Source organism: Chiloscyllium punctatum, chromosome 18 (genome assembly GCF_047496795.1).
Source record: "Chiloscyllium punctatum isolate Juve2018m chromosome 18, sChiPun1.3, whole genome shotgun sequence".
NCBI lineage: Eukaryota > Metazoa > Chordata > Chondrichthyes > Orectolobiformes > Hemiscylliidae > Chiloscyllium > Chiloscyllium punctatum.
The window spans coordinates 71,852,066-71,864,478 of NC_092756.1; the positions used below are offsets into that span (position 1 = coordinate 71,852,066).

Below are 12,413 nucleotides of genomic sequence, written 5' to 3' on the forward strand. Positions count from 1 at the left end.
TTTCCCCAAATCACAGTTGTTGCTAAATCAGTTGTTCCTATTAAATCTGAGGTTAATAGTTTTCTGTTCACTAATGGGTGGTTTTAAAAAAATGGGGCAATGGTTATTCTATGAAATCAGCCATGACCTCACTGACTCGTGGCTAGATCAGGAACGAGAAGCTGAATGGCTCCATCTGTTTAACTGTTCACGTGCAGCAAGTGCCTTGTGCACATCCTATTTGCTTTCCTGTGGGTTTTCCCATCTATACCTTCCCCTTGTTTATTTCCTTTTAAAATGTTATTCCACTGTCATATTCTCTAGTATTTTCTCCTTTTGTTGCAGGTATATCTGTCACTTGTTTCCCAGTAAATCCGTGTTATAGTTGCTGCAAGTTCATGTGAAAATGAGCTGTTGGGACAAGGAAGGTGCCAGGTTCACTCAATCTGTGCTGAGTAACCCAATCAGCTTCTTGAGATGCTATCATTGCTGCCAACACTGGACTAGGGGTTGTTGGGGGGCAGCGGGTGGAATCAGCTAGGGCTTCTGCTCCAGATCACTCTGCTGGCAGCCTTTGCTCAAAATGAGTAAGTTTGGGCCTAATCCAGCTGTGATGCCCTTCACAGCTGAGCAGCCCAGCTGCCCTCAACCAATGGGCCTGCTGCTGGAGGACTGGCTGAAGCTCAAGAAACAAAGCTCCCACAAGGTGGCGCCATCTTTAAGATGTAAAGGAATATAAAAAAATTGATGAAGACAACACAAACATTCTTTCCTTCATCGCTGCTGATGTTTTCTCTAACAGTCTTACCAAACCTCAGAGGGGCCGAGGCCGCACAAACAAATATCCATTGATCAAGGCCACGTATGAATCGGGAAACCTGCCTGGAATGTTTATTATTGGGACAGCTGGTCATTCCATCGATTACAGGAAATCAGCCGGTGGGTTCATCCATGGATTCCGCTATACAGGTGAGCCGCCTCAAGAAAGTCCATGAGTAGAAATGGTGCATTTCACCCAACTGGACTACCCCAGGTGTAAATGATTCAACTAAGCCTCTTCCCACTCTACTTCATCTTTCTGAATGAAAATATAATTCTACTCCTTTCTCCCTTATGTTCTAAGGTGTGTTTTCCAGACGTCCATCTATTCTGTTTCTCAACTGCTGCTTTTGGTCATCATCATCATGGAGTCAATATGGCATTGAAGATGATCATTCTGTTTGTTGAGTCCTTGCCAGCTTCCTATACACAATCAGTCAGTCCCCGATTCCTTACTCTATTCCTACAACTTAGCAAATTTATTTCCCTCAAGTGCCTATCCAATTTGCTTCTGTAATCATTGACTGTCTTTGCTTCCACCATCTTTATAAAGAATTAATTCCCTGTCATTCCCACTTGTTGCAGAACATCTTTTCACATTCTACTTCTATCTCATTACCTAAACTTTAATTCTGTGTTCCCTAGTCCTTGCACCCTCGGCTACTTAGAGCGGTTTTTTCTTTGTCTGCTTTATCTAAACCTGTCAAAATCTTGCACATCTCTCCCAAATCTTCCCTCAATCTCCAAGGAGCACAACCTCACCTTTCCCAACTAAACCTTGTGACTAATATCCTCCATCCTTGAAACTATTCTGTTAAATCTCCTTTGCAGTCTCTCAAGGGTCGTCACATCCAAATGTTCTGACCAGAACTGGATGTAATAATCTAGTTATGACCAAACCAAAGCTTTATATGGTGAGAATTGTTTTCTCTGAGGATTGTGAATCTGTGGAATTCTTTACTGAGAGGGTTTCAGAGGCTGGGTCATCGAATCATACAACAGGCCCTTTGGCCCACTATGTCTATGTTGACCTACAAATAACTAACTGTACTAATCCCCTCCACTTGCACTTGGTCCGTAGCCTACTATCCCAGGCATTTTAAGTATTTAAGACACTACTTAAATGCTGCAAGAGTATCTATGCCACCCTTTCAGGCAGCATGTTCCATATTTTTACCACCCTCTAGGTGAAAACATTTTCTGTCTGATCCCCACTGAACAGTTTACTCCCCACCTCAAACATCTGCCGTCTGGTCTTAGACATGTCACTTAAGTATATTCAAGGGTGCGATAGTCAGGTTTTTAATCAATCAGGGAATCATAATGGGAAAAGGCAGGAAAGTGGAGTGGAGGATTATCAGGTAAACCATAATCTAATTGAATGGGAGAGCAGACTTGATGGACCGAATGGCCTGCTTTTAGTCCTACATCTTATAGTCTTATAAATGTTCAGGATAACTTTGCTGCTTTGATACTAAATGCCTTTATGAATAAAGTCCAGGATTCCATGTGTTTTACTAACCATGCTCTCAATATATCCTGCCACTTTCAAATATTTAAATTCATTTAATGAACCTGGAATCACCTATCTAACCTATACAATTACTATTTCAGGTAGTGAACTCCAAGTGTTACAATCTCCAATGGGAAAAGGCTTCTGCTGTTATTTTACTTAATCTCTGCTATTTAACCAAACTTAATTTAGTTTAAAGATCATGAACAGAGATCTTTCCATTTCGGGGAGTTCAAAACTAGATGATTCAACTATAAGATGCTCATTAATTGTTCAATAGTGGTTCAGAAAAAAACATTTCACCAGAAACTGGGTAGAATGAAGAATCTGGATAAAAAATTGGCTTAAGGGCAGAAAATGAGTTGTGACAAATGGTCGCTTTGCCAAACTGCAGGATGGTAGACAGTTATGGTCAACAGGACCATGGCTGCTTCTGATGTATGTAAATGACTTGGATATTGTAATGCAGAGTAAAATGTCTCTGCATATTTCTGTCTTTGTGTGTGCTTTTTGGAACTAGGCCATTAAGTTTGTATTACCTTTCTGTATCCCTTCTGCCAATATACATCACCCCACACTTGTGTGTTAAATTCTTTCTCCTACTTGTCCACCCTTTTTTACTCACTATATTCTTTTGCAGTCAATTTGTATCTATCTCACTGTTTAGCATGCTTCCAAATTTGGTGTCATCAGCAAATTCTGCCATTTTACTATCCAATTTTACAGCCAATTTTCTATCCAAATTCTTCATTCTACCCACTTGCTGGTAAATGTTTTCTTTTGAATCTCTGTTGGACAACTAATGAGCATCTTATAGTTGAATCATCTAGTTTTGAACTCCCCGAAATGGAAGTATCTCTGTTCATGATCTTTAAACTAAATTAAGTTTGGTTAAATAGCAGAGATTAAGTAAAAGAGCAGCAGAAGCCTTTTCCCATTGGAGATTGTAACACTTGGAGTTCACTACCTGAAATAGTAATTGTATAGGTTAGATAGGTGATTCCAGATTCATTAAGTGAATTTAAATTTCATCAGCTGCCATTGTGGGATTTGAACCCACATCCCTAGAGCACTGTGTTACTACTTTGCCATGTCTTTCCAGGTCAGGTTGAAGGATAAAAATATTGCCTTCAGGATACTGGGGAAAGCTCCTCATTCTTGTTTAAAATACAGAGGAACCTCCATTATCTGAATATTGAATTATCTGGCAAGATCACAAGGTCCCGGTGCTTGGCTAAACTATGTTATCCAGCATTTGATTATCTGGAATTCAATTAACCGAACGAAATACTCCCTGCCTATGTCTTTCGGATAACCGAGGTTCCTCTGTACTACCTTGGGCTCTTTTAGGTCAGCTTGAAAAGGATGACATTCTGTTTTAATGTCTCACCTGAAAGACAGTGCAACACACCCTCGGTACTACACTAGACAATGATCTGGTTAAGATTTATTTCTCAACCAAAACTAATCTGTATGGAGCACCTCCCTGAGGGGAGGGTGGCAGCAATAGTAATTAAGGACAGTTTTCCAAGTTTATGCATTGCATTCTTAATGTTTGGGTCAATGATTTCAAATAGAGGTCTACAGAGTACTCTTGGCAGGGGCAAGAGGTGGGGAATGAATCATACTGGAGCAAAGACACAGATAGGAATTGGGATCTGGTCCAGCAGGTGAATTTTAATGAGCTAGTGAACCGGGGGTTTGCCTCATGTTAGTCAGTATTGAAATAGGAGGATGGAGCTGATTATGCAGCTGGAGAGAAGATGCCGGAGAGTATGGTGGTTACGGACAAGAATATGAGGTGAATTGAATTATTTTTGGCAGTCTTCCTCTTCTGTTTGTAAGTGGTTAATATTCTTTATGAACTTTCTTTCCCCTTAAAAAATAGGCATTCTCTGTTTGTCCAAACCCTGTTTGTAAAGTCCAATTGAAAATGACCCACAACAAATTCTTTAGGAGTTCATCCTGCATTCAAAACCTGGAAGAGTGGTTCACAAGACATGCACGCGCACACAATTAGGAAAGAAAGGAAAGGAAACAAGTTATAAATTGCTTAAAATCAGAGATATCAGAAACTATTCACGTGAATTAGGAGTTAAATAAATCACTATCCAGTGGAGGTTCTTTCAGTTGACCTTGCTCAGAACTGCCTTTTGCAGTTAAATTGTAGTTGACGGGACAGAAATTGTAAGATGGCAACTCTTGCTCTTCACAGGCAAAATACAGGATTCTTTCCAGAAATCAGACTTTTGAGAGTTTAAGTTTAGAAATACAGTCACATCACTAGGCAGGAGCTGTTTCCAGTTCTGTTGTCACATGTAGACTAACAAAGTACGTTTAAACTAAAAATCTGTAAATGGAAGTTTATTCAAACACATATGGCACAGTAGCTCAGTGGTGAGGCCTGAGGTGGGAATTGAACCCAGGTCCCTGGCACTGTGAGGCTGCAGTGTTAACCACTGAGCCACCATGCCACCTATCTGAGCTTAATCCCTCAGCTAACCAGGTTTTTATTGATGTCCTGTCCAAAATCTGTTCTGTTTGTGAAAGGTATTTATGGAGTCATTAGCATAAAGTCAAGCAGTAATGGGTTTTGATGGTTTCTTTTGTTCAAAACTGGCTGAGGCAGACATCTTGTCCACTATTCCTTCATGTTGGCTTGGCTGCCATTTCTAGTCAGTGAAAGGAGTGGGATACTCCAGGAGGATAATGTAAGCTTTAGTCCTCTTGTTACTGCTGATCTGGACTTTACAAAAGTTATCATCGGCTGGCATCGTGTAAATCCACATAATATCAATTTTTAAGAATATTTAAGAAAGAAATTAGTTACTTTAAAGAAAACAACTTCTGATTTCTCTCTTGCTATTACAGAAGGGCTTTAAGTTCCTGAAACACAGGGAATATTTTGGAGGAGCTGGAACCTATACAGGCTGGATGGTTGAGTTGGGATTAATGTCCATGTGGATGATTGGCTAAATTTATTCGAGAGAGTTTAAATTAACTTGACGTGGAACTGGAAGCCATGATATGGTACTGGAAAAGAGAATCCAGATGCAACAAGGATAAAACATGCTTTTAAAAATTTACTCATGAGATGTGAGCGTCACTGGCTGGGGCAGCATTTATTGTCCGTGCCCAGTTGCTCGTCAGTTGGTGGTACTGTAGCGAGCTGCTGCCTTAAAGTGCATGAGTCCATTTACTGTCAATAGACCCACAATGCTGGTTTGGGGCAAGTCCTGTTTCAAGTTCATGGGCCTTGGGATTTAGAAAGTTGTGACAATGTAAACCACAAATCTTTAATAACTGTTCATGGATTGAAAGACTCAGCAATAACTCTTTCCGGAAGAAACTCTGTTATGCGATGTAAAACACAAGGACAGATAATTATAAAGGAATTAAAAGAATCAGGGTATCCATTTGGTGTGGAAGCAGGCCTTTTGGCGGCAGACCCACATGCCCCTCCGAAGGGCATCCTACCCAGACCCACCCCCAATCCTGTAACTCTGCATCTCCTCATGATTGATTCAGTTTGACTGCACGTCCCTCATTACTGTGGGCAATTTGGCACAGCCAACCCACCTAACCTGCACATCTTTGGACTGTGGAAGGAAACTGGAGCATTCGGAGGAAACCCACGGGGAAAATGTCCGAACTCGGTGGGATTTTGTCTGTGACCCTGGCACTGTGAGGCAGCAGTGCTAACCACAGAGCCACCATGCTGCCCTATTAACACCAGCTAACCATCCCTTGGAAAAAGGATTTAAATGCAATAAAGTTTAAATAACTACTTTAGTATTTTATTATCTGTGACATTACTTAAATAACAGAATTAAAGGTAACTTGTAATTGACACACAACAGAGTGATTGATGTTATTGTCATACTGGTGGCTAAACTTGAAACCAGGGCAAGACATTTTTGGTGTCAGTAATAATTAACTGTAAATGGAAAACATTTAAATGTCGTTGCCCCTGAGGCTTCAAGCAGTACAAAGCTGGCATAGCTCTGCCGTAATATGAATTCCTGCCTGCAGGTCATGGCTGCAGTATTTCCACCCAGGCTGGGAGACTGAGTAATTCTGGCATTGACCTTCTCTGGGGAGCATATAGCTAGAGAGTGGCTGAGATTGATTTCATGTCCCTAATTTTTGTTATTTTTATTATTTGCCAATCACTGTACTCTGCTGGAGAAAGATCTTTGCCTTTATAAAAAAACGTTTATGTGGTTACATTCATGAGTTCCATTTGCTATATATGTCTAATTGCTGTAGTGTGTTTCTTGAATAGATGTTCTCTGCTGGCTGAACAGACTGTGGCAAAATCAGACAGCTGGAAATTCTGCCTTAAGACCAGCCTTGGCTGACTCAGTGTTGTCAGTTGATTTTCTGTAAATGGACACTTTCAGGACACTGCATAAGCTGTTACATCCTCAGTTAATATTTTGCAGAGTATAAGGTCATTGGAGAGTGTTCACCATGTGTAAGGTTGTTTATGCAACAAAGTAATAATAAAATTCAGGGTAATCTTCCCACGGATCTTTGGTTTCAGAAGTGTCGTTTTTTAAAAAACTTGGTCTTTTTAAATATGATTACAAACTTGGCTTAATGCATTAAGCTTCATTGCAGTTCAGACTTGGCTTTAGAATATAGGCAGTCAGTGGAGTGAAGTGTGAGAGAGAGAACATTTACTTCACTTAGAGCCTTCTGTTTGATCCAAGTCATCTACCTTGGAATACTTGACTAACACCCAGGGCAACAGAAACTAGGAACCTGACTACTGCCTCCAGTAATCTCCTCCATATTTACATGAGAGCATCTTCTCTTGATTGGAGATGAATTGTGTCAATTATGCTCCTAACTGGCTCGAATGCTGCTCTGTATTATAGTCACTTCCTGTGGTTGCGAAGGCTCTCAAAGAAATTGCCCTGTTCGTGTTGGTCAAGAATCTAGGTGAGGATGAGTATGTATGGAGTTGCTGTCCTTGCCCAATTTATAACATCGTAAACTTGAGCTCATCTAAAATTCGACAGTCTTCATATTACACCAAGTTATTACTCTGATTCTGTTTGACCTAAACTGACTCCTAAACTGGCAAAAACTCTTTTGAAAATCCTCATTCTTGTTTACATATGCCCCGGAGGACATTGTCTCTCCTGCTGTCTGTAACCACTTCAATCCCTAAAAACTGCCAAGTTCACAGCACTCCTTCAAAACTGGCTTTTTGTACATGGCAGACTTTCATCACCCTACCATTGGCAGTTGTATCTTCAGTGCTTCAGCTCTCGAATTCTCTCCCAAACCCTTCCCCCCTTTAAAATCTATCCCTTAGACCAAGCATTTGGTACAATGGCAGCCATTTGCCTTGTAAAGACAGTGGTTGAGCTGTAGCGATCGGCTCTGTGTTGATTATCATCTATTGTGGCTCAGGGCTTCTACTTTGGTACTGCAGTCTCTGCCATGTATACTACAGAGGAAGAGAATGGGCTGAGAGGGTGTATGTTTCTTTGTCTTTACTTTCTTAAGACCCTTTTCTTGGCCACTAAACACATTGTTTTTGCTTGCCTCTTTCCAATTTTCCTCTTAACAATTAGTGCCCAGAGGTCATGACTGTCAGGTACTGTAATTTATTGTGCCTTTAAGAAATTTATTCTGTGATATTGGTCTTGCAGTATTGTCACAGTGCTGCCAAAAAGTCTCCTTCAGACAGGCAGTTGGTAAATGGCTTGGAGTTATCTCTCGGTGATTTTTGAAATGAGATAAAGTAATCCGGGGTCCGGGCTCTCTCAGATCTAGGAAGGCTTTTAGTTTTGTTTTCAGTGAGTTGGGATACTGGGTGCTGAGTGAAAAGCTCAAGTTCTCAGCTGCTAAAGTGAAGTCTCAGACAGCGAGGCTTCCTTTTAAAAAAATCAAAAAGGGCAGATTGTTTCTTTCTTCTGGACTGGAGAAAGAGAGCGCACACGAGAGCTATAACTGTTTTGCTGAATTGCATTTTTGCCAAAGGGTGTGTTTGTGGTATGCTGCCGTTACTGGAACATTTGATGATCAGTGGTGAAATAATGCAAGAGTTTTAGAGGATTTGGGCCAAATGCTGGCAAATGGGACTAGGTCAAATTGGGATGTTTGGTCAGCGTGGACGAGTTGGACCAAAGGGTCTGTTTCCCTGCTGTATAACTCTGACATTGTCTTGTTAAGAATATAAAGTTATGCCAGTTTTTTTTTTCTTTTTGTGTAGTAACTGTGTTGTAAGAATAAAGTGTGTTTTGATTAAAGCCTGTTGGTTGACCAATCCAATCACATCTGAAACACAGCACCTTCCACTTAGCTTTAAATAAATATAAAAGCTAGGGTCTGTGCTCCCTCCTTATAATATTCTGGTGGGGGAGGTCTGGTCTGGACCATAATGCTGACTGTCTCCCAGTTCTCAGTCAAAATCCATCATCTTCATATTTCATGTATATTTGATATATTAGGACCGATGTAAAGGACACATTAAAGGCAGAGAGGTGGAGAATGTAGTGCGGAAATTCCAGAGCTTGGAGATTTGGCAACCAAAGAATAGCCACCAGTTGTGGAGTGATTAGAAGCAGGAGGGTGCAAGAGGTTAGAATTGGAGGGTGAGGAGATACACCTGAAGAATTGTGGAGATGGAAGAGATTGCTGAGATAGGGAAGACCATGGAGGGATTTGAAAATAAGGGTGAGAATTTTTACGTGGAACCTTTACCAGACCAGGAGCCAGTGTAAGTCAGTAAAAGGGACCTGGTGTGAGGCAGCTATTTTGGATGAGTTATGCATACAGAGTTTGGAAGATGGGGCGATGACTGATCCCAGGTTATCGGGTCAGATTGTGGTGCGTGTCTTGTCATGCTGCCGTTATAACCTGTGGTTTCTGGTTGTCTCTTGCCAGCCCGTGCTGTTCATCACCTCCTGGAGCACCGATACCATGGTACTTCCTGGCCGGCCACCACGCTGCCCATCTCCCATTTGACCAACACCATAATCAAGCGCATCAACGAGGCCTCTGGTCTTTATCAGATGTTCAGCATCCTGGCTGATATTGTGCTGCTACAGAAGTGAGTGAGCCTCCACATTAAGAGATCTAGTTGGACTCCGTGTAGTATTCACAGTCTCCAAGATGGCAAGCTGTTCCCTTCACATCCAGTAAAACGTGTCACAGTGGTTTATATCATGCTCCCCTGGATGATCTCCCCAGTGATACACTGGGTTGAATTGAATCCTACCCCTAAACCCACTGTTACCCATCCATATACTTTCCAACATAAGGTTCCTAGATTATTACCAGAGTAAAATTGGCTGAGTTTAACCTGGTGATACTGAGTTCTTGCAACTCCTAGACTGAGATCAGCTAACAAGATATAGCTGGCATCTCATGAGAATGTTGAACTGTATTCTACATTCCCTAGTTTCCTTGGTCAGTTGGGTTCAGGTTTAAAATGTGTATGTTTATTTACCATTATTGGAGTTGCGAAGAAGAGTCAAATTGGATTGAAACATTATCTCTATTTCTCAGTCCTCAGATGCTGCCAGCTCACTGAGTTTCTCCAGTACTTCCTGTTTCTGTTACCTACTGTTTATACAATCTTTGAATTAGATATCATTATTGGATAACGCTGATGTATCATTGGCTGGTGATACTGACACAACAGGATAGTAGCAACAGAAGATGGATCAACCAAACAGAAACTATGACTGAAGGTTAATGGAATTAAATAGAAACCTTCAGAAGTCTGACTGTCAGCTTGTAATTGAGTATCCATTAGGGTAATAATAGAGAAAAGATTAGAGTGGTGCTGGAAAAGCACAGCAGGTCAGACAGCATCCAAGGAGCAGGAAATTTGAAATTTCGTGATGAAGGGCTTTTGCCCGAAACATCGATTTTTCTGCTCCTTGGATGCTACCTGACCTGCTGTGCTTTTCCAGCACCACTCTAATCTTGACTCTAATCTCCAGCATCTGCAGTGCCCACTTTCGCCTTGATGACAGAGAAAGCTGTTCCAAGGTCAGTTCTCCTAACACCACAATGTTTGCCTTTGTTTAATTTACTCCCCTCACCAGAGGACACAAGAAAAGCAGCAGGAGTAGGCATTCAGGCCCTCCGATCTGCCTGCCGTTTTACAAGATCATGGCTAATCCATCTAAAAGATCATGGCTAACTCATCTCAGCCCTCAACTTCTCTTTCATTTCCAGTTCCTTGTTGCCCTCAATTCTTTGACATTTCAAAAATCTATCTACCTTCTCTTTGTATTCTAATCTCTGCATCTGTCTGAGATAGAGAATTCTAGACATTCACTACCCTGTGAGAGAGGGCATAATTCCATCTCCACTGTCTGCTATTAGAATCATAGAAATGTACAGCACAGAAACAGACCCTCCTGTCCAACTTGTCCATGCCAACCAGATATCCTAAATTAATTTAGTCCCATTTGTCAGCATTTAGCCCATATCCCTCTAAACTCTTCCTGCTCATATACCCATCCAGATGCCTTTTAAATGTTGTAATTGTACCAGTCTCCACCACTTCCTCTGGCAGCTCATTCCATACATGCATCACCCTCTGTGTGAAAAAGTTGCCCTGTAGGTCCCTTTTAAATGTTTCCCTTCTCAACTTAAATGTATCCATCTTGTTTTGGACTGCTGCGCCCAGGGAAAAGGCCTTGTCTATTTACCCTATCCATCCCTCACCCAGGTTATCTCCATTTGCAGTGTGGGTATTGATAGAGAACATCATGGGACTGTTCATCCATAGGCAGCATGACAGTGTGATCCAACCTTTTAATGGTTTTGTGACTTCGGACAGAGTTAAACAGTGATTTCTTCACTTAGACTGTTTGTGGATTCTGTGCTCTGGAGGACTGTGGATATTCAGGTGATGAATATGCTCAAAAGCAAGATCAGGAGAATCCTGGGCCCTGAATTAATTGAGAGATTAAAGACAAAGTGGAAATTCAACTATTATCTTATTGAATGGCACAGCAGACTCGAGTGGGCTGACTTTGGGCCCTTTGTCTTATGTTATGGTGGCTTGAACCTGGTCTCAGTCAGTGTCCATGGTATACACAGGATAATGATCAGGGCTGGGAGAGCTAGCTGATTTCCTCCCTGTTTAACCCAGAACACTGAGCCTTGGTTTGAGATCTGCAAATTCTGAACAATTTGATCGTGGGTCTAAGTGGCTTAATGTTGCCCACATCATGCTGTTGCTGTACAGAGAGGGAACTATTGCCCACGCTGCCTATACAGTGCATGTAACCAGCCCGTTACGCAGCCTCTGCACTATCATCTCAGTTACGCCGATAGCAAATGCCCCACAGAAAAGTCACGAGGAGCAAAATATGCATCCCATACTGAGTGGACATTCCTGTGGCTGCTAACATCTGTCCTGCCGTTTATTTGCAGAAATGCCACAGAGTTTGAATACCTGGAAGAGTATCCAATTGGAGCGCTTCCACATCTTCAGGAAAACACTGGGAGAAATGCAGCAAATGGGCTATTTGTTATCAACCTGGAATATGGGAGCAACTTTTCCAGACCAGAAGCTGATGTTTTCCATCCCAGCCGTTCAGTGGGAGAGCCCAGACATGCGTGGCTCTCAAACTTCCTCCACCCTGTCATCTACTTCTATAAACGTCTCCCGACAGGTTAGTGGTTCACTCTATTCCATCTCCTTCCCTGAAAAGACAGGATCAATTCTATACTCAGAATCACGGAATTATTATGGTGCTTTTTCCCCAATTCCCTGCATCACATTATACTCAGAAAAATACTCATGGTCCTCTTGAAGGCCTCAATTGAATTTGCCTCCACCACATTTCCAGGCACTGCATTCCCTGTCCTAACAGCTTGCTATGTGAAAAACGTTTTACTCACACGACCGTGGCTTCATTTGCATATCACTTTAAATCTATGCTGTCATGTTCTAATTTATTTTACAATTAGAAGCAAATTCACGCAACCTACTTTCTCCAGCCTGCTCAAAATTTTGAAAACCTCAATCAGATCTCCTCTCTGCCGCCTTTTCTCCAGGGAGAACGGTCCCAAGTTCTTCAATCTATCTTTATACTAAAGTTTCTCTTTCCTGGAGTTA

General features: G+C 41.6%; 1 protein-coding gene across 5 annotated transcripts in view; it reads left to right on the forward strand.

The window, feature by feature from the left end:
* The window catches only part of foxred2 (FAD-dependent oxidoreductase domain containing 2), a 51,890-nt gene that overhangs the window by 25,014 nt on the left and 14,463 nt on the right, over nt 1–12,413 (forward strand). For all 5 annotated transcript variants that reach the window (XM_072588467.1, XM_072588466.1, XM_072588470.1 and 2 more), the window contains 3 exons: nt 782–948; nt 9,215–9,380; nt 11,726–11,967. In XM_072588467.1, the coding sequence (XP_072444568.1) occupies nt 782–948; nt 9,215–9,380; nt 11,726–11,967 (575 nt within the window). The remainder of the gene's footprint in view (nt 1–781; nt 949–9,214; nt 9,381–11,725; nt 11,968–12,413) is intronic.